Here is a 27,750-nt window from a genome sequence, read left to right on the forward strand (position 1 = left end):
TTTGCTTCGTAAGAAAAGAAAAAAATCATCACTAGAGACAAAACAAGGCTGTTACACATTAGAAACACCATTGCATGTTCAACATAAACTTAGCCAAAATTTACTAAAACATAAAAACCAGACCTCTCAAACAAAAACCTAAGATACATCATTGACCACCAATAAACGAAAAGATTTTCTGCACAACACAAACCACAGAGAGTTGTATACATTACACCTACTACTTTGGATCATCAAATACTAAATTGTGATTTTAAACAGTTGTATCTCATCAACCTATGTCATGAATTACAAGGCCAAGCTGAATTCAGGAACCCGTACAATTGACTGACTATATAAACCCTACATTAGAATCTTTCTAATTACTCTACACCCCCAATAGTTTCATCAGTAGCCAAGCCTTTCGCACTGGGACACCTTCACGATTCACCCGCGTTCAAAAACTAAAGAAAAGAAAATTCAGGACACATGAGAAAAAATAGGGAGAAAAAATTACTGAACTGGCAACCTTCCATAAATGCATGGTAGAGATTCTAGGCGTCCACAGCAAATCTGAAGAGTCAAAACTCATGAAATTAGTTCCACGGCAAAGATTAGGAATTCTATGAGTCCACCATTTCATCTTGTATTTCATTAGGTGCAATAAGCCCAGGAATAGTAAGCATCCGCTGTCGCTCCCTTTCCCTCTGAGCAGCAGCTTCTTCTGCATACAAATCCTTGTTGTCCTGCAAAATGAATGAACATTAATGTCAGGCAGTAATCTAACACCCACCAAGAAAACAAAAAACATGGACTACGAAAAAAAGAATACAAAAACAAATTTCTTAATCTAATGCCCACCAAATCACTAAAAAGTCCAAGGTATACAAAACTTCTACCAGTTTGACCATCATTTTTTAGAACCCCACCTGCCTCTCTTCTTGTAGACATTTTCCACTTCCTATTATTGGCTACTCTATTTAACTACTCCGGAAAGAATGGGAGGTAAAATAATTTCTCCCCTGATATTTTGTGCAGCTATACTAAAACTATTCAATTCTCTAGCATCATCGGTTGGAAAAACAAAATAAAACTGAGAAAATAGCAACATTGACTCCCTCTCTGAGCATAATGAGAACTCAGAGTTCTCTTACAAAACTTCCTTCCTGTTTTGTTATATAAATGACTAATCTATGCTATTGATGTTATGCTTTGTTATTAGAATCTAATGATTTGCGATTCGATTCACGATTCAATTTGCAATTTTTGCAAAATCGATACGAATCTGAGTGAATTTATTTCGAAAGTGAATATCTAGTGAATCGCATGATTCACTATCGATTCACGATTCGATTCACTTTTTACGATTAATGCAATTCTTGAAATTATTACGTCCGACATATTTTCGACTCTCTCCATCTTTTTATTGAAAATGACATAATACAACTTCTAATATTGTTTAATACCAAAATAACCAATATATATACATGATTTGTTGTTATTTTAGTGATCATGAAGCTTTTAATAGAATCCAATCAAATTCAGTCCGACCAAACATGATTTAAACTTTCTTTTTATTTTTCTCTCTCTAAAAAATCATAATATATCTTTTATAGACGTTTAAGATTAAAGTAACTTACACCATGAATTATCATTGCTATTTTATTAAATTGAATATAGTTGAATATTACATGGGTGAGGTCAATTATACCTTTTAAAATGTTTTAAATTTTAAAATAAAAAAACCTAAATAATTCTTTCTTATTATTTAGTCATCGTTACTTGAAAAAGTGTGTATGCTTATTATCCAAATATCAATATCATTGTTAATTTGGAAATTGATAGTTTGTCTATTTGGTTACTACCTTTATTAAGAATAGTTGATAAAAAAATATCTAAAAAACGAAAAAGGTAATATGGTGATCTTAGATAGGTATTTTTGTAAACTTTTATCTATTAAATTACGTGATCATTCAAAACAACATTTTCATTGATTTAATTCTAAATATTTCATATTCATAGATATATTTAACATTTAAGTCTGTAGATATATTTTTCTAAGTAATTTAGAAAAAGTAACTGAATCTTTACGATTCACGATTCGATTCGCAATTCGTTAGGAGGCCATTTTGATTCACGATTCGAATCCCGATTTGATAACTATGATGTTGTGTCGAAATGAAGGAAGATGGATCCATGTAAACACCCCAAGCAAGATCAAGGCTTGTTGAGTTCAGACTCAGCTAACAAACACACTGCCCCTTCTAACCTCCACCACTTAGCTCCAAAGAAAATAATAAGCATATTGCATCATATTTAATGAAATAAATCTCAAAATTTTCATGTGGCTAACTGAACAAAACACACCATATACCATAAAAATAAACAGATAAATAAAGTGTATGGTTTAGTAGAATGAATTAAAAGTTCTATCTGTCCCCCCAATTGGCCTCCCTAGAATATGGCACCAAATAATAAGAGGCTTGCCATCAGGCTGAGAACTGAACTGACCACAGCTAGGGGTGGTTTTGGAAGTGGCTTTTTGGCTAAAATATGAGGTGAAATAAAATTAAGTGTTTGGGAATGGTTTTCTGGCTTTTTACAAAAAAAAAGTGCAAAAAGTAGAGAAAATGGAAGAAATATTTTTCATACGGATTTTTAGCTTTTTGACTAAAATCTCTTCTTCCCAAACACACCCTCCTCAAGCCCTGATGAACAAAAATGAAAGGAGGTAATAGACTTCATAACAACTATCTTTAAAATGGTATGGAATTAGCTGGTAAAAACTAGAAACCAAAGACACATCAGAGTCTTTTTAGGCTTCATCTTTTCAGTTTTCCTCTAATTTCCCAAACCAATCCCACCACATATAGAAAAGAAAGAAATGAAAACCTAACCAACAACATCAAATACAACATTTTTTTTGTTAGTCATCAAATCCCACCAGGATAACTAAACATCTCAATCAACAAATAGAACGGATGCATTTCTGAGAAAATTAAGCAAAGGAAATAAGTCATGCTGGTGTTTACCTGTGCTGAGAACTCTTTTGACTGCACAAGGAAGTCTCGTATGTGATTCTTAAATGTGGAAAGATCATTTCTTGACTCGAACAGTCCACTCACAAATTGGGTTACCTGCAAAGCTCACCAAATAAGTGATATCCTGAAAGAAGATGGTGTTAGAATTAAGCGTGCATACCATACCTCAGTTGTTGTCATGTTTGGGAATGATGTACCCAAAAGTTTTATGGTATATTCACGTACAAACATTGCATTGTTTGGATATGGATAAGGAACAGTTGTTACATCCCACAAAGGTTCTGTCAACGAACCAGACTCCACCTAGAAACACACCATAACTCCAATTAACTCTATTTGGGGTAAAAAAATGTAATGAACTTGTTCCTAAGTAAAGAGTGAAAAAAGAAGGGAAAACAAAATTAACTACCAGGCAAAACAAGTGCTGCAACACCAAGACATGCAACTTGAACCCAGGTTTATGAAATGTGTCTGTTAAGACAGCAAAAATTTCTTGCTCTATCGTCACGAAGTAAGTCCGGTAAAATTGATTACAAAATTCAGAAGTCTGCCAAATAAATCACATTACGGTAAGAGCCCTCTCATAGACCATAAACCAATACAACTGAAGAGCACATAGAATTCCATGACAAGTCACACCTGAAAGTTTTTCATCATCTCCAACAACAAGTTTAGCCCAGTTTCAGCAATGTTCCTTTCAGTGTGCCGGAAAGCCCATATGATAGAATCCATAACAAGCTTTAGTTGCTGTTGTGGATCACAAAAACGTTAGAAACAAAAACAAGCTCATTGTAATTGTGAGAAGTGTAGTACAAGAAAAAGGAAATGTTTAACAATCAAGCATAGATATGCTCATATCCAATCAGAAGAAGATTCTAAAATTTTTTTAGAGGAAATTGAAAATAAGTGGGAGAGTCTTAAAATAATTGGACTACAGGTGGAATCCTTTTTGGTACAAGTCTGATACGCATGAAAGACTTGCACCAAACAACTTGCACCATATACACGAGACTTGCACTACCATGAAAATAGAATTATTTTCCCACTGTCCAACTGAAATGCAATTTCCTTAATTTTTTACATAGCAAATATTTCAAGACGAATAAAGTTAGGAAAAGACTCAATATGTGGAACAAAATATGAAAACAAACCTGGCTTGACAGACGAATCAAAGCAGGAAAACAATGCGTAGCAATGGCACGAAGCAGGGAAAAGAACTTTAGGCGATGCTCAGGGTAATCTTCAAAGTTTTTGGTAATCATCTGAATGTAAGTCAACAATTGAACCACAAAACTTAAGCAAGTACATGATGTAAAGATTTGGATGATACAAACCCCACTCAAGACATAAAGGCATCATTAAAGAAGATCTATTTTTATAACCAAACACGTAAAAGGAATGAAAAGCCAGCTGAAAGCAAGATATATTAAGCATCAAATAAATGAAATGAGTAATGTGCACATTCACATGGAGTCTTGTCTTGGAATACAACAGCCAGCACCCCTAAGATGTAGCGATATACAGCTTAAGACGACAAGGCCACAGCAAGTCATATGAACCACTACATAACCCATATGTCGAATGAAAATATCAGTATCTATGTATTTCATTATTTGTATTAGCACCTATTAATATAAAAATATTACATATCAAACAACGGAAGAAAACATTTGGCACAAACCAATTATAGAATGATTCTCTCTCATCTGTAGTGTCATTCGGCAAAGGCCAAAATTATTGGTTACTTAAATATCATTCAATAATAGTGTTAGGCCAACCCAGCATCCAAACGGACCAACATTTTTAATCTTTTACCATAAGTCATTCTATACTATTACTTTTCCAGTTATTTCTTTTTCTTTTCTTTTTTTATCTTAAATACATTGCACTCCAAACCAAAATAACTCAGCCAACAACAAAGATTGTCCTGAACTGATATGGCTAATAAATGCAGTGAGTAGCAAATTAAGTTGTATTAAAGCCCAACATAAGACAAACCTCCGCGAGGGGAAAACTTGGGGGTCAATGTTTTACCCACTATAAGAAGAGGTGTAAGCTTCAATTTGCCAATGTGAAAGCTTTATCAAATTGCCAAGGCACTACCATAGAACATGGATATGCTAATTTTTATTTTTTATGGACATGCTATTTTTTATTTTTTGATCAGCAACAAAATGGAACTTTATTAAAAAGAAGAAAAAGAAAGAGACACAGAGGACAAAGCAGCTTTACTCCTCACCTCCAAGGTACATTGAAAAACTGCTTCAAAAATGCGAGGTATGTCATCTATCATAGCACCTTTGTACCTATAAATAGAAAACATCAGGACAAGGAACATAAGTGGAGGCATTGCATCAAAACCTCTGTATCAAGGTGGACTATAATGTCGATTAAAATCTCCAGAAATTAATTACATTTTTTTGGTAAGTTCGATAAATAATATTTAGCAATGCCTATGGCCTACCACACTTGTCATCAAGTAGAATAAGCAAGCATATCCAGCGCTACCATCACCCCTTTCATTAGGAGGGAAAAATTTTACATCAATGAACACAATAAACAGGTAGCGTACTTGTTTATTATTGTGGCAAAAAGTGACAAGACTTCTGACTCCCTTGCATCAGGCAAATTCCTAGCATAGTCACCAAGCACCGGGTCCATCATTGGGGGCACAAATTGCTTTCCAATCTGTGCTTGATCTTCAGCTTTGTCCAAGAATGTCTCGATGAGCTTAAGGGTTTCCCTTTTTACAGAGCTGTTTAAAGAGAAATAAAAACAAAATCAGATGAGAATGTTCTGCAGAATAAACCACAGACAAATCCAAATTATGTACTCACCGTAGAAGTTTTACATAAGATGTTCTAGATGCAAAAGGGCCCCCTTCTGCAATGCTGGTTGATATAAGCTCACTGTACATTCTGTTCCAAACATCAACAATTCAGGAAAATCACAACAATACTTAGTGACGGAAATCTATTGAGACAAATTAATACAACTGAAAGAATTGACCTTCAAATTCTAAAATGAAATCATACCTGTACACATTAAGCATGTCCAAAAAGATCAGTGAAATTTGTGGCAAGAAATATGTTCCAAGTGAACTGGCAACACTTGTATTTGTCTGCCCAAGAAAACCCAAAAAAAAAAAAAAAAAATTGGCTAACATAAATCATGCATCATCATAAAGAGATTGATCTGAATGCAGAAGAAAAGCCTATCATGACATGATTATGAATCTCATCAAAAAATCTGATATCTGCTTTCTACAAGCTTGGTAACAAAGAACAAGACATAGTTAAAGACAGGTAATAAAAATAAATAATCCAAAAGACGCCTACCGACAAAAGAAAACTAAAGAAGAATTAGCAGCAAAATACTAAACCCAGAATCATGATTGGTGGCTTTTACTCCCCCAATGAAAATTTATCACAAATCACATAACAAAAACACCCATTGATCCAAATCGTTTATGGAATGGAACCAAACTTGGCAAATTACATTCAGTATTTGACAAAAGGAATTTCTCCCATAAATAAAGTAGAAGCTTCAAACAAAGCTTGTAGTTTAGGGGTGCGCGGCCCCAGTTTCACTTGGTTAGCATTTCTATTCAAGGGAAAATGGAGTAGCGGGAGAGGAAATCGGGGCAGGCAAAATAACCATTCTGGTGGTTGATGGTTGAGCAAAGGCTGGATAAAACACGGATAAGAGTGCCATATCATCCAAAAACAGGACTTCCTTAAAGAGCTACATTAGTTCAGGGCTAAGATGTGGACTACATCATATATGGGTCGAGATCTTCAAATCTGGAATTCTCTTTTTATATTGATTGTCATCAAACCTTGCGTCTATTTGATGCACAGATGCATCATCACATGGCCGTTGTGTAAGACCTATCCCATAGTCAATAAGCCTCTGTCTGGGTTGAACCTGGAATGGTGGCTTGGACAAGGTTGTCACAAGAAATAGAACTAACTAATCCTAAGTCAAAAGGATCAAGAAACTCAACGCCACTATACTTGAACAACTTGGAGTTGGCCCAAGATAGTTAAGATTATCATACTCCCCTCCATTGCGAATGTACAGGGAAAAGAAAGAACAAAATGCTTAAACTTTTGTTATCAATCCAGCACATGTCTACAATTCTTTGCAATAGTGTTATATTATAGCCAGCAAGGAAATGAAATTTCTGCCTTCAGTTGCAGCAAAAATAAGAACAATTATGAAGCATGGATAACCAAAGAAATCAACAATATATATATATACTAGGGTGCTTTGGGTTCGCTTATTTGGTGGTTTTTTTCCTTATTTTTGTCTTGAATTTTTTTAAAAAATTCAAAATGTTTTAGGCTTTTACATTAAGCTCGACAAGACCAACTGAAAAAATTAAAAAGTTTTTAAAAAATTCTGAGGAAAACAAAAATAAGCAAAAAAAAATAGTGGATTTTTTTTTGGGAGGGGGGGGGGGGCGGATTTTTCAAAACAAAAAAAAAAACTTTTTAGATGAGACTTACTGAAAAAGTCTAAAAAAAATAAAAAGATGTGACTTTTTTTTTAAGCATATTAATTAATCAATGTTGAAGCCTTCAAATCCTCAAAAGCTAAAACATAAATGGTAAACACCCTAAAAGAAAATACATACATATACAAATAACTAATTTCATTATACATAAATCATATTCGCATACCAAATGACCAATTTTATTAATAAGTAAATTAACAATTTTTAATGATATAAAAAATATTTTTCAGTTAACCATTTTATTAATAAATAAATTATTAAGTCAATGAACAGTTTTTAATGATATGAGAAATATTTTTCAATAAACAATTTTCATTATTTATTATTGCATAGGAGAATTTTTTTCCCCCGAGTATTATTGTGTTAAATGAAAATTTACAACAAACGATAGTTGTAATTTCTAGAATTGTAGGACCGATTCGTCTTTTAAACAAACCTTGTGGGTTTATTTGTCATTTTTTAAAAAGTAAAAATTTATGTTTCATAATTGACCAGGAATGTTTGCGTAATTACGAAAAAACCTTCACTCAACATACTGGCCACCATTAGTAAATTATTCAAAATGAAAAGGCAAAATCGAAAAGAAAAGACGAACCTCAAGCAGCTAAGCGGTTCTTATATATATATATATATAGATATAATAAAAAAAAGAAAGCAAAAAAGAAGCTTAGAAGTGCTAACGGTCCATCTCATGAGAGAAACAAGTTGTACAAGTACAGCCAAAAATAGAAGTTCATAGATCCAAGAAAGAATGGTGTCCTACTTATAAAATTATACCTGCAATATATTAAGAACAGTCCTGATTACATCTTGATCCTTCAAGAAATCGACACTTTGACGTGCTTGTCCTATAATTTCAGCCCATTTCTGCACAGAAAAATGAAATCTTAATCCACTGTAGTTCCTGGTGTGGGCTTGCACACAGCATGTGTGCCCACTGCCTACACAACCACCCACAAACAGACAAACAGAAAAGAACTCCAATACACAATATTCCAAGAAGTAGTAGCACTTTTAAGTATGCTTGCCTGATTTGGAAGCTCCATCAACCTCTGCAAATATTCATCCCTCTTCTGAGGATCAGATTCCGCTTGAATCATTTGGCTGACCTAAAAAAAAAAGGACAACAATCATTAAATCACAACAAACCTTTATGCAGAGTCTACTATTGGAGCATCAGATAGACCATACTGATTCATAAAACGTATGAATCTGATGATGCTCAAGATCTGCTATGGTTGTTGGAAGGCTTGTTAGAAGTTCAGACACAAATGGTTCACTTTCTCCGAGCTGGAAACAAGAGAATAAAACCATGAATCATTCAAAGATAAATCATATATGCTGATCAAAAAGATAAATCAAATATGGATAAATTAACATCAGACCAGAAAGATTAAAATAATTTTACCTGTACAACAACAAATTTGCGCTTGCATTTCTGAACAATTTTCAAGAATGTGTCACAAGCCATGTCCTGAAAGAAATTTCATACACAATTTATTACTTTAGTAACTTATTTTTCTCAATATAAAGCAGTATAACCTTTATTTAAGCATCATAAAAATAAAAAAAATAATAAAGTTGGCCATAGATAATGAACAGGGCATGAATTACAAATTTACAATATACCCAATTAATGTAACACCACAAAATCTGCAACAAGATAGTAAGATGGTTAACAAGCACAACTGAAACAAAAAACACTCCAAAATTTGCAAAGTGAGTATGAAACAAAAACTAGAAAATAATTAAGAAGTCAAAAATAAACAGAGACAAGAAAATCAGCCATTGAACAAAAAGTTAACGATCAATAATAGCCTGACCTTGAAGTTTAATAAATCTACTGCACCCATAATTCTAACTATTACACATATGTCCAAGTAGGTTAAGAATGCTATGACACTACAGTAGATAAAAAGGCAAATATAAGACAAACTTGTTGAACTTAGAAACACGGCACACCAGCACAAACCAACACAAATCAGAACTGCAATCAAACATAACCCAAGGAATTCTCCCTTAGATGGTGGTGGAGGGGGCACAATGGGGTAGGCAGACCATATACCTAAATTTACTTTTTAAAAAAAAAAAAAAAAACCTAAAATATACAAAACATAATTCACCTCCAAATAAAACTAAGACTCTTGAAGTTGGCCTACCCTGGACAACCCCATGCAGACCTTTAGAGATGATTTTGGTTCTGGTTTGGGTTTCAGTATGCCTTTATGACTGGAATCAAAGGGAAATGGGAGGTTTCTCAGAGGATAATTGGCCAGCAACCAAAAAAAAAAAAAACAATTTGGAAATTTTTTGGGGCTTAAAACACATTTCGATTTTGAAGAAATAAAACACAAAAGAAAAACTAACCTGAACTCCAGGATGTGTTTCATGCATGAACTCGAACAACTTATTGACAACAGTTTTCAAGAACTTCCAATGGGCCCTAAGAAATCTTGGGTATTGTCCAACAACATACCTGACAACATAAAAAGAAAATTGCAAATGAATATACAATTTGATAATCGGCATCAAATATTTACAGACCAGATTCCCCAAGGAACAACTGAGTATTATAAACACAGTATTTTGAAAACTATTAATTAAATTTTCTAAAGCTTTTGACCCGAACGGCAGCACAGTTTCGAAGCAATAGTCTGTGTGCAACCAGAACCGGGGGGGGAAGAGAGAACAGAAAGATCTTAATTGGAGATGCAAGTTAACACAAAAAATTGCTTACATAATGTTACTTGCAATAACAGCTTTGTTGTCTTTTCCTTTTGTGAGAACAGAAAGATCTTAATTGGAGATGCAAGTTTAACACAAAAAATTGCTTACATAATGTTACTTGCAATAACAGCTTTGTTGTCTTTTCCTTTTGTGATTTCACACAAATTTAATAGATCACGAATCACCATCACCAAAAATCTGTTTTCCTGGAAAAATCCAAAAAAATAAAATAAAAATGAGAAGACACATGCATCCAGAAACAAAATTAACAAAGGAAATGTTTGGTGTGGCAATGACAAACCATTTTTTATATTTGCAAATATTCATTAATCTGTGTATAATCAAGAACTAGGCTTGCAAGCTGTATAGACCAAACAGCCTTGTTGTAAAGGACAAGAAAGATGGAATACTTAAATGAGCATATAATAGCCATTGCCTCAGATGTCAGGATATTGTCTCGGCACAATAGCAATCCATATTATTAAAACAAATAGTGGCACGCATATTAGCTATCAATATTGCCTCCACTTCAGTAAACAAAGTAGACCCAGAAAGTTACATACTTATTAAAATCGTAACATAAACCGCCACATTAACCAAGACAGCATATATATGCTGCAATGCTAAAAAAATATGGTATTTAGGAGAAACATGCTCAAACATTAAATGAAGTGTACCTGCTCCTCCATCATGGACCCAGATATAGATCCTATTGCCCAACATAATGTGTTTAAGTTGTTCCATGTCCAATCCTCGCCACTCAGTTGTTTATTCAATTTCTTCAACATCTATATCATCCCAGGAAGGAAAGAAACATTTACATGTAACTAGATGGCATAGTCCGATAAATTCACTATCGAAAGCACAGTAACGCACAACTTCCTACTTGAAAAGCATAGTCACAAATTGCTGAGTGAATAACCTACAATAATCTGAACTCCGAATAATTGAGTTTTGTTTGATCATATTATTGCTATATCCAGGCATATCCATATAAGGGCAGAAAACCAACACATGATCAAACAATACAATGTCAGTTTTTCAGGCTATTGGCATGAGAATATATATTCATACGGGTACAGCCATTATATATCTATGTAGGAGGTATTGCAGCACAGTAAAAAAGGTGAACAACAAGGGCAGTCGTAAGCCAATACCTGCTTTTCGGTATCTTCGTGGTCAAGGTGTGACAAATAGATAAGTGTTTCCCTCATGATCTGCGACATTGTAGTTTAAATTATAAATAGCAACTAAAAGCGAAACAGAGACAAAGAAACCAAACATAAATAATAAAATATAAAGGATCCTAGTGCACAAGGCTCCCACCAGCCTTCCCCACTTTTTTGTGGGGAGGATGATTCCCAATAATAAATTTTAAAAATCTCTAAAATAAAAAAGATAGCATGCATGATCTGTTACGCATTGTAGAATTCAAGATGTTTATTCATAATTAGCAACCAAAATGAAAAACTTGGGTGATTCTTGACAATTGCAAGAGAGGCCAACAACCCTGTTTTAAAGGGCCAGAATATTGAAAAAGAGTTGATAATACTTGCCAAAAACTGCTTCAACGCTCCATAAAAGTCCTAGAAAATTGTTTTTACTTGCTAAAAAAATGGACAGGTACAACATTCCCTCTGCAACAATTAGGAATTCCCATTGCGAAAAAGTTAAGATGTATAGAACATTTGCGAAATTAAGGTATTTTTAAAATAAAAATATGCAAAAGAAAGTGTATAGGATCATCTTTGTTAATTTTTCTATTACACATGCAATACTACATCTTTCTTCCACCCATAAAGATTCAAACACTGATTTCAATATCCTCAACCCAAATTACACTATATAGTATCACATCACTGCTTTGAACATGCATTGTCTGAAGTGAGAGTCTAACAATACAAAAGAGGCTAACCACATATATTAAATATTAAAAAAGGAAAAAAGAAAAAGAGAGGTTAACTATCCATTTCATAAGGCTTCCATAGAGAGATTGGATTCCATATCTGCCAAGTATAGATTGAACACCTTATATTGAACGAGGACATCATTGTCCTTCATAGTTTCACGGACAATATTCCCATTTTCATCCTCAACAATCAGAACCTCTTCAGGCTTAGCCATACGGCAGATCATTAATAATCTCAACTTTGACATTGGACCACCATAGAGCTGCCGTCGCTGCAACAGTTGTGAACCAAGACCATCAACAATACCAGGAAATGGCATCTGTCAATTCAACATGCACAAACAAATTGAAAACAGTAAATCAAACCTTTGATACATATAGATTGAAACAGCAAATCAGAAAAGAAATTCATAAAGGCCAATCATCAGTATAACAGAAATTCACAGCATAGGAACCCATTAACATAACGGAACAGATCAAACAGACTTGGGCCAATTGTGTACCTCATTTTAAGAAAGAAAAAAATAAAAAAGGCAAGACCTAGCCTTCACCACTCTAACATGGTGCCTACAAGTTAAAGCTGTAACACTTGTATGTTCACAAGCATAAAACAGGTCGATCGAGATATTAGTTGCACAAATTTCTAACATCAAGTAACATCCCTTGTCACATCAAAAATCCACACTTCTTACTCAAAAGCTAACATGGATCATATGACCATAAAAAAAATGAAAGAAAGAAAAAATATGATTTTCCCACAATCCAAACTTCAACTATGCAAAGACCATAGTTGTCAAATCGGGATTCGTATCGTGAATCGAAATGGCCTCGTACTGAATTGCGAATCGAATCAAATCGTTAATCATAAAGATTCGGTCACTTTTTCTAAATTACTTAAAAACATATATCTACACATTTAGATATCAAATATATCTTATGAATATAAAATATTTAGACTTAAATCAATAAAAATGTTATTTTAAATGATTATCATGTAGTTTAATAGGTAAAAAGTTAACAACATTTCTATGTAAGATCACCATCTTACAATTTTTTTTTTTTGATATTTCTTATCAACTATTCTTAATATAGATAATAACCAACTAGACAAACTATCAATTTCCAAATTTAATAATAATTAACAATGATATTGATATTTGGACAATAAATATACATACTTTTCTAAGTAACAATGAGCAAATAATAAGAAAAAATTATTTGGAATATTTTATTTTAAAGCCTAAAATATTTTAAAAGGTATAATTGACCTCACACATGTAATATTCAATTTAATAAAATAGCAAGAGATAATTCATAGTGTAACTTTAATCTTAAACATGTCTAGAAGATATATTATGATTTTTTAAAGGGAAAAAAAATGATAAGAAACGTTAAAAATATGTTGGGTCTGACTGAATCTAATTGAATACTATTAAAAACTACATGATCACTAAAATAACAACAAATCATATATACATGTTGGTTATTTTGGTATTAAACGTTGTTAGAGGTTGTATTATGTCATTTTCACTAAAAAGATAGAGAGGAAAAAGTCTAAAATATGTCGGACACAATAATTTCAAAAATTGCATAAATCGTAAAAAATGAATCGAATCATGAATCAATTGTGAATTGTGCGATTCACTAGAGATTCACTTCCAAAATAGATTTACATATAGATTCGTATCAATTTTGCAAAAATCATAAATCGAATCATAAATTGAATCGCAAATCATAAGATTCTGATGACAGAGGCAAAGACTAAAAAACAATAAAGATTAACCAAACCCACTTTTAGCCCCTACCCAATTATTCAACCCAATATAGTTGTTTGTCAGACTCGAAGGTTCAGAGTATCCTCAACCATAAAAGCAGCAACTACCAGCAAAACCTCAGAAAACTAAACAATTTTACAACATTTGGCTATGGCTCTATCACTTTTCTCCGAGAAGCAAAATCTTAGATTTTGACATGAGATTTAGGCCTCGTTTGGGAACATGCTAATTTAGTAACTTTTTGGCTATTTGGCTAAAAAGGTAGGTAAAAAAAACTTGTATGTTTGGGATGACTTTTTGGCTAATTATGAAAAGATGTGCAAAAAGTAGAGAGAAAAGAGAATCTTTGACTTTTTGGTATGGGTTGTTGGCTTTTTGGCTAATTTAGTAACTTTTTGGCTAATTGGCTAAAACAGCCTCTTGCCAAACGAGGCCTACTTTGAGACATGTTAGCTCATTTTTCATACTATTACACTTTCCAAAGCATGCTTCCTCGTCAAAAAATAAAAGTATTCCACGAGGAATCATTAAAGTGGATGATGACAGCACGAGACAAAAACATTACACGTCCCACATTTCACTATTCATAACAGAGGATAATAAAGTGAGCTACTAAGAAGCACAAACACTTCTAAGAAAGTGGCATATCCATGTCGGACACCGACACTCGTTGGACACTTCCCGACACTCTGAGTAGCATAGAGACGAACTCGTGACATGACACAAACACAACACTAACACGTTGATTATAAAAAAATGCAGAATACGACACATGTGGGACATGTTAAATATTTATGGGTCCATTGGTTTAATTTTAGATTTATGATTTGATTGTGGAGTAGTGTTTTGAATTTTGAGTTTTTGAATCATGATTTGAAAAGAGAAAATTTATTTGGTTATGAGTTTTGAAAATAATTTTGGAATGATTTGTAATTTTTTTTTTTTTTTTTGATTAATTGATGTATAGAATGTGAGAGGAGAGAGAAAAATTGATCGATTGATTGAATAATGATAATAATATAAATAAAAATAAAAAGAGAAAAGAGAGTTTTGAAAGTAATTTTGAGTTGTATTTTAAAAATTTGTTTGGTTATGAGTTTTGATCCAAATCATGATTTAAAAACAGAGTTGAGTTTTGAAAAGTAAACCAAACGATACCTATATTTTTATAAATTTATTATATGTAAAATATATGAAGAGTTTATTCAAAGATAATGAAAAAAAACAACATAACCCAAATTAAATTAAACATCAAAATAACATTTACAACAATTACAATTTAAGTGGTTATGGCGGTTTGGGGTAGAGAGGGACCGATTGTGGAGGAAGGTGGTCAGGGCTAAATATGGTTTGGGATGGGGGGATTGGAGTACGAAGGGGGTTAGCCATTCGCATGGTCGCAATTTATGGAAAGGAATTTGGTTGGGACGGGAAGAGTTTTGGAAGAATGTGAGTTTTTTGGTTTGGGTGGGGGTCTGGGTTCGGTTTTGGAGGGATAGGTGGTGTGCGGAGTTGCCATTGGCGGTGATGTTCCCGTTACTTTTTCGAATTGCCGCTGAACGGGAGCCGACAATGGATTCGTATGCCTAAATGCAAGGCCAGGTGGTCGTGTGGAATGTAGTTCTCCGTCGTCAAGTGCAGGATTGGGAAATGGGGCAAGTGCTGGGTCTGTTGGGTTTTTTGCATGGGCTTCGATTTAGAGGGTTTGGAGAGGATTTTATGAGGTGGGACTGCCCGAAGTCTAAAGGGGTGTTTTTTGTACCTTATTTTTACCATAAGCTTACAGGGAGGGATGGGGTGCCTTCCCTTGGAAGAGTGTTTGGGTGGTGGGTAGTCCGTCTAAAGTTGCTTTCTTTGTGTGGGCAGCTGCATTAGGCTGTATTCTGACGATTGATAATTTGAGTCGTCGTGGGCATATTTTGGTCAATTGATGTTGCATGTGTTGTGGAGCTACGGAGTCAGTGGATCATTTGCTTATTTGCTGTCCGGTTGCTTCACGCCTCTGGATGTCTATAGTAGCTCTCTTCGGTTTGGCTTGGGTTCAACCAGGGACTGTAAGGGCTGTGTTACAAAGCTGGGTTGGGGGGAGGGTTGGAAACAGAAGGCGGAAAGCTTGGAACTTGGCTGGCCATTGTCTTATGTGGCTAGTGTGGTTGGAGCGTAATTGGCGGGTATTTTTGGGAAAGATGCGTTCGGCAGTTTGGTTGGAGCGGCGTTTGCTCCTTGTGTTGCATAGTTGGTTAACGCTGACTGTGGACCTAGCTGTTTTGCCTTTTGTTGATTTTGTAGAGGACTTGTCTTCATAGTTCTTTTGCTTGCTTTGGCCTTGATGTTTTGTGCAGTTTCGATTTAGGCTGCTTCTAGTTGTTAGACTAGCATTTGTATTCTTTGCATCGCCTTGATGCCTTTTAATAAAGTTGGTTTATTTATCCAAAAAAAAAAAAAAAGGTATACAAAACAATTGTAGAATACAAAAATACGGATATTTATCTTAAAAGTGTTTCAAAACATATTTGGAGTGAATAAGTTCATTCCAAAGAATATAGAACATTGCTACTTTGAAGATATTCATCACATATGTTGTGTTTAGAGGGTTCAAAAAGTGCCGCCCAAATGTCTAAGAAGTGTCTGTAAAGTGTCCGATATTATGAATTTACATTTTAAATTAAGGCACATGAAGAAGTGTCAAACACGCTTTTTAAGAGTATCTGCAGAGTGTCGTGTCTGACACGTTGCCTCTATAGAAGTGTTTGTGCTTCTTAGCTGACACATGTCCGACACTCATCAAAACATGTCTTATTTTTAAAAAAGTTTTTTAGATCCGAACACTCATGTCCAACACTTAAACACATGTGCCACCGATTAAACACACATGAAACTAATTATAAGTTTGAACTAAATAACATAGGATGTAATAATAAAAGAAAAAACTACGTAAATTTATAAAACAAGTGTTATATTACAATTTTTTTATTATCTTTGAATTATATATTTAAAGTGTGTCCCCCCATGTGTCGTATCTTGTATTTTTTTTAAATTGGCGTGTCAGCGTGTCTGTGTCATATCGGGTGTCCGAGCTTCATAGCTGAGTTGATACCCATGAATGCCAAAACTAGGAATAGGAACTACTAATAAACGCACCAATCACATTCACTAAGGAACCATGTTACATCATCTACAACACAAAGAACCCATATTACCTGCAGTCCCATCATGGCTACAGTTGCTGCAGGATTATCCAGATTATGATGAGCCTCAAATAGTTCTAGAACTAAGGAGTTCCAATAATCCAAGCAAACCTGTCAAATTATAGCAGAAACTAGATCAGAACATATTATCCTATTCCCAAATGAGAAGCCAAAGAGATGCAGCAGTGAACATACCTTAAAAACCTCTGTGTCATCCACATATGAAATGTTAATGAGGTATTCAAGACCCAACAGGAGAGCAGATATATTCTCCTGCGAGGATTCTAGCACCCGAATATGAGACTGCATAATAAACATAGCAACCATCAAAGAAGCGGCCAGAATTCCTTTGAAGCAAACTCTAAAACCCTCTAGACTTCCAAGTTTGTAATAACTCACAAAATCATAAATACCCTTAAAAATCATTTTGAAAAAAAAAAAAAAGAAGAAAGATCATCACCACTTATACACTGAGTCAAACAGATGTTTTATACAATTTTAGTACATATATCCACATGCCCTGAAAGAATAGTTATGAAACCCTATTATGAGTTGTAGGGGTGCGCTAAACATTTTGTGTAAATACCAAGCCCACTATTGGTAGTGGATTTATACAATAGTTAGGAATACAATTTGGTTCTGAAGCATATGCTCTATACAATAGAATCCATGTTAATAATATTAATGATGCTCCAGCTGTTTAAAGACGTGAAATCAGGCCATAAAACACCTCGCAAAAGATTGTTATTTGGATTGACATAAGTTGAGACGACTAGTGTTGTACCCAATAAGGCAAATATATTGGCAAAGCAAAAAGCTTCAGTTTTTTGTTCTTTAGCGGCCAATTTCATCCTCCTTGAAAGGAAAAGAGTTTTCTTTCATAGTGCTTCTGGAATAAGGATTCCACTTTGCAAAAATGTGCCCTTGAACAAAAAGGATTCCTCATCTTCCTCCTTAGCTCTAAATCATATTGTTTTTTAGATCCTATTTCTATTCTCTCAAGTGGAAATTGGAGTTTCAGTTTCAGTGGATTTTTGATTTACCAATTTTTTCAATACATCTTTTCCTCAAGAAGGCTCACTTCACACACCCACCCTCTATTTTCACTAAATTGTGGTTTCATTATCTATCTATGATATCAATAGGTATATGTGTTTGTGTGCGTGTGTAAGAGCAATCATTAATCCAATTAGTAAGCGGTTTCCCACATTGAAATAGCATGATCCTTTAGCATTTGTTGTTTGAAACCAATATAAGATGAACTGGCAAGGTGCAGGCCAATACAGAAACCATTAGAAGTCACAAATCACCAGACGTTAATTCAAGGCACTTGAATTGAGCCGCTTAAGTTTCATAAGTTTTACACAGGAATGACTTGTAACAAACAGAAAAACCTGCCTTGTAGAATGAGGTGAAAAACAGTGCCAGGTTCTGAATGAATGCCTGAAAAATACAATCACAGGAATGTATAAGCTTAATGAAGTATATGAAACTTTAAGACCAACGAGAAATATATGCATATGAAACATTCACCTGCTCCTCACTAGAACCCTGTGCATAAGCATCAGGGATGTTTGTATTGGGAGGAAGAATGGCCTACAGAACACCAAAGCATAAATGAAACAATACAAATAAAATAAGGAAGAACTAAAATGTCCAAAAAAATTCCACAAAATCAAATCCAACATTCTAAACTAGACTTTAATAAACAATTCAAGTACCTGAAGTTGCACCATGAAGATATTATACATTTTAACATACTGCATGTTATAGAAATCCCCAAAATTAAGGGCAGCAACCTGCAAACATCAAAATATGAAATGGAAAGGTTGAAGCAGCTCAAAACCACTTAAGGTTCCAAATTTAAGTAGGTAAGATGGAATGAAAAAATATACCTCAGTCAAACATTGAAGGGTGAGATTCCGATAAGATGGCACAGGGACAAAGTTTAGGAGTGTTTCGAGCTGTTAGATTTGGAAAACAATCAAAGGGTGTAAGAACCTGTTTCAGCTATTTCTTCATATATATCAACAATTCAAATATGAAGTCCCCAACACAAATAGGGAAACTTCTTTTTTTGTTTTGGTCCAACAGCAAGAGCAGAAGGCTGAGAAAATTATCACCAAGCATGTGAGAAAAATATACAAACCAGTGGAGATTCAAATATATATCCCAGAGGAATCCATGAAAGGAAAGCATGCAATGTTGACAACGTAGCTCTTATAAGCTCAGTTCTTTGAGATGCTGCCGATAGTACATATAGGCATAACTCATGAATGAGTTGGAACTCACTGTAAACAAACAAAACAAATCTCTTAATAAAGATAGAATGAAAAGGTATCATAGTCTAATTCGGTAAATCAGGACACTAAAAACAAAACAAGGCAAAACAACGCAAGATATTATATAAAATCAACAGCTGCAGCAAAAACAAAGCATGTGTCGGTAGTAGACCAAAAGGCAACAAAGATATTACCCAAAAAAAATTATATACTGGACAATTAATGAAAACAATTTTTGCCAGACGGCCCATTTGTGGGGCAAAAAAGAAGTAATAGATAGTTAGAAATACTAAAATCCAAAAGAACCTACCAAGATGAAAACAAAAACCACCCAGAAGTTCAAAAACATTACTTTCAAAGATATTTAGAAAAAATTGCTAAATATTTGCAGCTTGGCATTTTTCCCAGATATTCACCATTAGCCAGGTACATGGCCACCAATATAAGTATGACTTCTTAAAACAGTGCATTTTGGTAAGGGTAGAGAGGCCACAAGAATAACAAAAATTTAAGAGAGTACACCAGTATTAAAGGAAGATAAGCTAATGAAGGAATTACCTGTTCAACGATTGTTTAAGCTCTTTGATCTTCTGCTGTGTCATTTCACCCCTTGAGAAATCGAAAACTTCTTCACTTAGAAGCTGACAAGTAACAGTCATGTCACTGAAAACGCTCGTAATCCAACTCCACAACAATAAGAAAAATTAAACAAAACTTACTTTCAATATAGCCATGCAATTCTCACAAATAGTTTCACTTGTTTTTGCTGCAGCAACAAGATCGGGAATGAAGCTTCGCCATCTAGATGGCCACTCGTGTTTCAAAATCTGTATATTTGGAGGGCATACATAATACCGATTATATTCCTGAATAACTCCATATTATAGGGCCCAAAGGATCCATAACAGATATAGCAAATTGTCTAAACTAAATGCACAGAAGGATATCTGGAAAAAAATAATCACTAAAATAATTAGACAGTCAAAAGTTACTACCCAGACAACCTTTAAGCAAAACTGGCCAGATTAAACATAAAACATAAGAATCTTCCAAAGGAAAAAAATCAACGTATCACAAATATGATTTTGTTATATTGTACTTTGCAACATTTTGGAAATTGTGCAACGCAACAAAAAAAAAAATTATTAAAATAAATCAATCTGCGGTTTACCTGGACTAATATAATATTAAGTTTGTTGACATAAAGCCTTTCCCGCCGAAAAGATATCTCATCACTGGACAGCTAAGAAAGAGAAAATAAAGGTCAGTGATAGACCCCAGCATAGTCTACATAGAAAACGTAACAATGACAACTGTCAATGTGAAAATTTTGTAAAAAAAACTACAGTAAATCTAATACCTTTACAATGACTTCAGAAATAAAGTTTTTCATTCCATCCCGCTGTTCAACGGGCAATGCATTCCATCTGTACTTAATTACCCCTTCAAGAACCTAAAATGTTATCTCACATCAGTGCCTCGGCAATAATAAAATCAAATAGATCATGCTATTCTATTTTAAGCAACTAAAATGCCACAATTCTCCAAAAACTAATGTTAACCACAATGTATTTTTTAAAAAAAAAACTGCCTAAATCAAGTTGCCCTTAAGAGTTGAGACATAGAGAGGGACGGCAGAACATGTCCTGAAAATCACATATCGGTATTGCTCATGAGCAAGTCTCCCCTTTAATAGATTGGTATATCTTTAACACAAGGAAAATATCCTCATCAATTACATAGATTCACAGAGCTCCCTTAAATCATATCATATTTGCATTCCCCCGGACCCACCAAAACTATTAAAACATAACGAGCTTGCTCAGCTAAAATATAAAACCAGGGTACAATGAAGGGTACATACAATCTGAGAGAGAGAGAGAGAGAGAAGCATGTTCAAAAATCCACAGACAATGACCCACTTCCCAACACCTTCTGGTAACCATCTATCTAATAAAACATAATCCATCTACAACCTAAACACAAAAATAGCCGAGATTCTTCAAGTTCTGTACATCTAAACGTACCATGCAGTACACCATCCAGCCAAGCTTACTACTTTTTTATATTTCCATCAACAACCACAATCCAAAGATCAAATCAATTAACAAATCAATGAAAACCAGCGGAACTGTCAAAGAGAAGACTTTTTTGTGACAATTAAAAATCAAAGACAAAAAACCAATATTATAGAAACAAAAGCAACTAGCTATAATTATAAAGTGCGTACATAAAAATAATAACTTGCTCCTCTTCAAATCACCAATTATAATCTTCATCAACAGCCCACCATAACAATGAGAGATCAAATAAACAAATAAGCCAATGTAAAACACAACATACTGTAGAAGCAAAAACTGAGAGAAAATATGCTAGCCGAACCTCCCAGTTTATGTATTATGCTCCTATTTTTATTGCAATAAATTTAACTAATAAAATGACCACAATCAATCACTGCCCCCTAACTCTCAGGCTCTCAGCCATGTAATGCGCCAGTAAATATTTTTTCTCACATAATTGTATTGGCCCATCTGCATCATTTTCTTTATTTCAAGAAAATAACAGGAAAGGTGTTATCTCACACACACCGCATTTGATATTCCCCCAAGCTTCTTTCTCCAACAAAAGAATAAGTAATCATGAAACTCTTCAACAAGAAAAACATTGTCATACAAAATATCCATCCAAAGCCTCACAACCCCACCCCTCAATCCCCAAAAAAAAAACTAAGCCACTCCTGTACCAATGTTATGCAGCCCATTCATGACAACCTCCAAAGATTTATGCATTGACTTCTTAAAACCCTCTATCTATGAGAATATTCAACAAAAGCACATCCAAAAAATGACCTCTTTCACAAAACAGGTGTTGAACATCAACACTAGATGGAAACATTCCAAACAAAGACAACAGCACACACATATCAAAAAGTGTCATAATATTTTATTCTTGTTTTAAATGAAACAAAATTCTAGTTTCATTTAACTAACATATGCTAGCCAATTGCAATATTAGACACTTCAATCTACGACTTGAACACATGACACAATCTAAAACTACAACGCAAATTTCAAAAACTAAAATGGAGGCCAAAGATTATGACTAAAACAAGTATGGATTTTATAACTATTAATCCCAAACTTTATAGTTTTTTAAACCGTGAATAGCCAAAACATCAATTTACATGATCAACATAAATAGAGACCTCCTCTATCATTGTCCATTGCAGGATGAGCTTCCCTTCATACCTCATCTCTCCATACTCTCCATACCCCACTTGTGGCTCTCAATCCGGACCCATACTGATGATCTGAATTATCTACTCCATAGGTCTCCTAATAAAAATTATCTATGTAAAAAATCAACTTCATCAAACAACTACAAATACAATAACAAATTGTATTTTTTTTATAAAATGAATAGTTTAAATTTATTACTATATTTGTCATTCATTTTATAAAAATAAAATGTGATTTATTCATGCGTTTATAGATGTCTGATAAAACTGATTTTTTGCATGGATGACTTTTATTGCGAGACCTATGAGGTAGACGGTCCAAACTATCGATGTAGGTCCAAGCTGGGGCACACAAAATGAGTATGGAGAGATGAAGCTATGGAGATGAGCTTATTCCATCCATTGCCATGTGTCACTTCAGGTTTTTTGTAATTTTTTGTACTTTTATAAGTGACATTATCAAGTATATCTATCCTTTCTAACTGGTGTTCCTACTACACCAATTTACTCTTCCGTGTAATTGTCTCCCTCCCCCCAAATTGATATACCCTTCTCCATCTATTTTTTAATTATGAATGTTGAACGATTTTGAAAGGAAATTACTGAATCATAAATGATTTATACATTTATATTCAGTATATGTCTAAAATTTCATTGATAAAATAATGAATAGCAACAAAAAAAATTTAGTATGTTACTAAGAGTAACAACACCATTTAATAAGGGTGTTTGGTAGAGCTTTTTTGAGCCAATTTATGACTTCTGGCTTTTAAAAAGTTATTTTGGACTGTTTGGTTAAACTTATTTCAAACAGCTTCTGATTCTAACAACTTATTTTAAGTCAAAAAAACTGATTCTGAGAAGCTGCTCACCCCTTACTTCTGATTATTAGCTTCTACTGTGGACATGTTAATTTACGGTTATACTCTTAAATTTTTTTATTTTTACTTTTTTAAAAATAGAAAAAGACCCAAATGGATTATAAAATATTATTATTATTTTTTATGAGAAATGTAAACAAATAGTGAATAATAAAAAATAAAAATTAATTAAAAAAGCTATTCCACAACTTATTTAACAAACATTACTCAGGAACTTAAATCTATAATCCAACAGCTATACCAAACAGATTAACAACTTCTGATTAAAGTCATAATCTATAATTTGTTAAGCTATAATCTATAATTTGTTTTAATAGTTACACCAAACAGCATCAATATTCTCTAGCAAGTATCATATTAGATTAATAAGTTACATGTTTGTATCATGTGACATGTCATGTCCAGATCTTATGCCCCTATTTCTACTTCTTCTTTAGTCAAAAGTTTCACGTTAACAGTTATTCCTCAAACCTGCCTCATAGAGATCTCTCCTTGCAATTTCGTCTAAAACATAAGTACTCCAAAAATATTGCCGTATGATAACTGCGTATTTACCCTGTACAGGTACAAGTACAATTGCACGCTTGCCAAATACGCAAAATACTTCGGGTATGGCTCAAGTATAAGACGGATACATTTCGGGTACTTTTGTGGGTATTTTGGGACATAAATGCAACCTTTTTTTAAATATAAGGGTACTAGAACAATTATATGGTGCCAATTTTTAAAACATTAAAAAAATAATGCATTTTTGCAATATGGAAAATATAACATATACCTGGGATTCTTTTTCTTTCTTTTTTTTAACCATTACAAAAATACTTTTATTTTTTGCATTTGATTTTTTAAACCCATATCCCTTTTCTTTTAGGTTTTGCCATATCAGCATATACCCATACCCACACCAATGCTTCCTAGGCATTTTCCATTCCATGCAATAGAAATTAAAATCCCAATTAATGAAGTACTTTAAATCAATTTTAACCTCTAAATTTTGAAAGTTACACATTCCGCAAATGGTAAATCTTATGGTGACATCACTGACATGCACACTAACCAAATTCTTTATAACCTAAAAAGTTCCAACCACCCCCTCCCCTATATATGTATATATATTAAAAATATAAACCAAGATAAGCTACTACACATACTCACCTCCAAAACCAACACATTCATTCAACGTAAGTAAACTACAAATGACATTTTCTATCTCTATCCAATTATTAAGAAAAGAAAAAAACAAACATTAGTCAAGTGGTTGTTGAGGCCTAGGAATGGCAACGGGCCGGGCCGGGCCAGGGATTACACTCCCCGTCCCCGATCCCAAAGGAAAAAATCTCCGTCCCCGTCCCCGCCCCTGCCCCCGATCCCCAACGGGAACGCCACCACCCCCATCCCCGCCCCCTAACGGGGATCGGATTTCCCGGACCCCAGAAAAACCCCGACTCTTTTTTTTTTTTTTTAATTTTGTTCAACACAAGAACCAAAAAAAAAAAAAAAAAAAAAAAAATCTGAGAAAGGAAAAAAGATCTGAAAAAATCATCAACAAACAACAGCCATGTATTTTGCCTCTAAAACTCTATTTTGATTTGGATCTAGGTCTCATAGTTGATGGTAGCGGAGATGACAGAGGAGGTGACGAGAGAGGCCATGGAGCGGAGGATCGGCGACAGAGGAGGCCATGGAGCGAAGGATTGGCAACGGAGGAGACCATGGAGGATCGGTGATAGAGGAGGGAGTGTGAGACAGTGAGTGTGAGAGAGTTGAACCATTGAGATCGTGAGAGAGTAAAGAGTCAGAGAGTGAGAGAGATATTATATAATAATATAATATATATAATAATCTCTCTCAGAAAGTGTGAGAGATATATATATATATAATAACCCTAAACATATATATATATATATAAAGGCGGGATGTTTCGGGGAAATGTAGGGGTGGGGCCGGGGCCGGGGCCGGGGTGACAGAACCTATCACCGTCCCCGGCCCGAAAATCATCGGGATGTATTTTTTAATACCAACCCCGGCCCTATGGGGAATAATTTACGGGGAAAACCCTATTTATCGGGACGGGGCGGTCCGAGTCCCCTTTGGACCGGGTTCATATTGCCATCCCTATTGAGACCATTGGTAACAAATTAAAGAATAAATAAACCTTCATTTCAGCTCCAAGAAAACCTGACTTTGAAGAACAAAAATGATTGATGAAAGCATAAGCAAACAATTGAGTGCTCACTAGGTAAAACCCAATTATATTTATATAGTCGATTGTTATACGAACCCAAACTTATACACTAGTACAAGAATTTGACAGCATAAATACATAATTAGATTGAAATGCAGTTCTTCATATTTTTACATATATATCGAGTTTTAGGTCCAAACTATAACCAATTAGTGGAAATGATGCAGGGATGGTCAAAAAAAATTAGTGGAAATGATGCAGTGTCTGCGAGTCCCAATTACTAAAAAATGTACACCATAATCCTCTGGTTCCAAAATCATCATATCATCCAGCTTAAATTTGTAATTTTTTTAAACCTGTAGAGATTGCATGGAAACCTAAAAGAACCACAAAGCAGATCACGAAAAAATTATAGCTGGAAATATAACCTCCCTTGTAACAATAATTTATGGTTCTTTTCTAGTTGTAGCTCCTTAAAAAACACTATCTAATGTGACTAGGTGTCTTGGAAGCGAATTGATATAATAATTAAATTACTGTAGACTCTACAACTGACCTGCAATGCAAAAAACTTGGTGTTCAAGTTCTGTGTATTTGATAGAATATGAACCACTTGAAGCCACATCTCTGGAATGTTTTGCAAGTCCCGCAAAATATGATCTGCAGCAGTCCTCTGTACCAAAGATTCAATGGAACAAAATAATAATTACTTGTGTGGCCAATATAACTAATAACATCAACTTGTATGGTAGACATTGATAAAAGTACAAGTGCGTTCATATTTACTATTGTGCAAGTATAACAAAAGAGCCTACTACCAGTAAGTCTCGTAGCGCACAAAATAATAAAAACTACAACTTTAAAACCCCATTTTTTGTTCAAATGGAGATGGGGTTTTTTTCCATGTTTGTGCATGTTGCCCAGGGTTCTTAAATTTCCCTTTTCAGATTCTTTTCCCCCCATAAACACTTCAGTCTGTTTCGATGGGGTGATTTGGCGAGAACCAATAATAAATAAAGATAAAGGGAACTCTTGTCTGGTTTACAAAACATAATGAAAAAGTTTACTCTAGTATTTTGACTATTTGACTTCTTACCAAAAAGTAGATGAGATACAAAATAATTGATTATAATTTTTTTATAAAACCAAGACTGCCAATCAAAAATACAAAGGAATAAAAAGATATTAAAAAATCTCACTCATACACTTCTCTCACATGCTTTGCTTTCTAAAATACAATCATTTCTTCTTCTTTTTCCCGACCCATATGAGAAACTACAATCAATTCTTTTCTTTTTCTCGCCTGTTATACTAAACGGTCTGTTGAGTCCTTAAACTGAGCCTAATACTTGACTAAATTTTCCTACACTTGGCAGCAATTAAACAGAGAAATAACTCGTATGTATATATGTATATATATGTCCGTGAGTGTATATTATGCATATAAATGTGGAGAAATTGAAAGACAGAGAGACAGAGAGAGTGAATGGACTGACCTCCTCCTTAGATCCGGTGCCATAGAACGCAGCAACGGTGGCATCGAGTAAGGCAACGTCAATCGGCTGACTCAAATCCCTAAGCTTCTCCGCCGCCATGGAGAGATCGAAGACTGAAAGTGATAAACCCTAGAAATCGAAGCACAGTTCAAAAACCCTAGAAACTGTCGGGATGAAAATACTATTACACAAGTGCATATACAACTACGTATATATAGTTGTAGAGAGAGAGAGAGAAGACAGCTTCAAATTGAAGCAGAGAAACGAGAGATAGACTTTGAAATTGTCTCTTTTCAAGAACCCTTCCCTCCTATTTTTTTAGTGTAGATAGAGATAGAGAGAGAGAGAGAGAGAGAGTAGTTGAGGTTTTGAGTTACCTAAAAAGGGGTAAATAAAGCCGTCGACTGGCTGTTCTGTGCCCCGCTCTATTGAATCTTTAGAGAGAGAGTGAGAGAGAACTACCCGGCCCTCGAATATGTATATGCGTAAAGAAAAAGTTACGCCTCTTTGAGTATATTTTTATTCCAGTT

General features: G+C 34.3%; 1 protein-coding gene across 2 annotated transcripts; it reads right to left on the reverse strand.

The window, feature by feature from the left end:
- Positions 1–32: 32 nt before the first annotated feature.
- On the reverse strand, positions 33–27,750 carry LOC114278571 (protein EXPORTIN 1A). Of its 2 annotated transcripts, XM_028220654.2 has the most exons (33): positions 27,598–27,750; positions 27,221–27,349; positions 26,281–26,397; positions 20,781–20,873; positions 20,592–20,663; positions 20,140–20,247; positions 19,979–20,061; positions 19,288–19,429; positions 19,034–19,102; positions 18,860–18,937; positions 18,672–18,734; positions 18,537–18,581; positions 17,334–17,441; positions 17,151–17,249; positions 12,295–12,495; positions 11,424–11,483; positions 10,944–11,054; positions 10,375–10,472; positions 9,907–10,015; positions 8,948–9,013; positions 8,731–8,829; positions 8,568–8,648; positions 8,317–8,406; positions 6,056–6,141; positions 5,858–5,938; positions 5,593–5,775; positions 5,260–5,326; positions 4,172–4,282; positions 3,660–3,767; positions 3,430–3,567; positions 3,186–3,323; positions 3,012–3,116; positions 33–725 (listed from the first exon to the last, which is right to left on the reverse strand). In XM_028220654.2, the coding sequence occupies exons 2-33, from the start codon at positions 27,317–27,319 to the stop codon at positions 603–605; spliced, it is 3,231 nt and encodes a 1,076-aa protein (XP_028076455.1). In that variant the 5' UTR covers positions 27,320–27,349; positions 27,598–27,750; the 3' UTR covers positions 33–602. The 2 variants fall into 2 exon arrangements, with proteins under 2 accessions (XP_028076455.1, XP_082741866.1); XM_082885740.1 differs by lacking the exon at positions 27,598–27,750 and having other exon boundaries at positions 27,221–27,595.

Source organism: Camellia sinensis, chromosome 1 (assembly GCF_055761805.1).
Source record: "Camellia sinensis isolate YWXY chromosome 1, ASM5576180v1, whole genome shotgun sequence".
In the NCBI taxonomy this organism is placed as follows: Eukaryota; Viridiplantae; Streptophyta; class Magnoliopsida; order Ericales; family Theaceae; genus Camellia; species Camellia sinensis.

Coding starts and splice junctions, on each gene's coding strand:
- LOC114278571 (XM_028220654.2), bottom strand. CDS start 27,319: ATGGCGGCGGAGAAGCTTAGGGATTTGAGTCAGCCGATTGACGTTGCC. Junction 11,484..12,294: donor ATGTCCTCGTTCAATATAAG/GTGTTCAATCTA, acceptor ACAATGTCGCAG/ATCATGAGGGAAACACTTAT. Junction 8,649..8,730: donor TTCATACGTTTTATGAATCA/GTATGGTCTATC, acceptor TTTTTTTTTTAG/GTCAGCCAAATGATTCAAGC.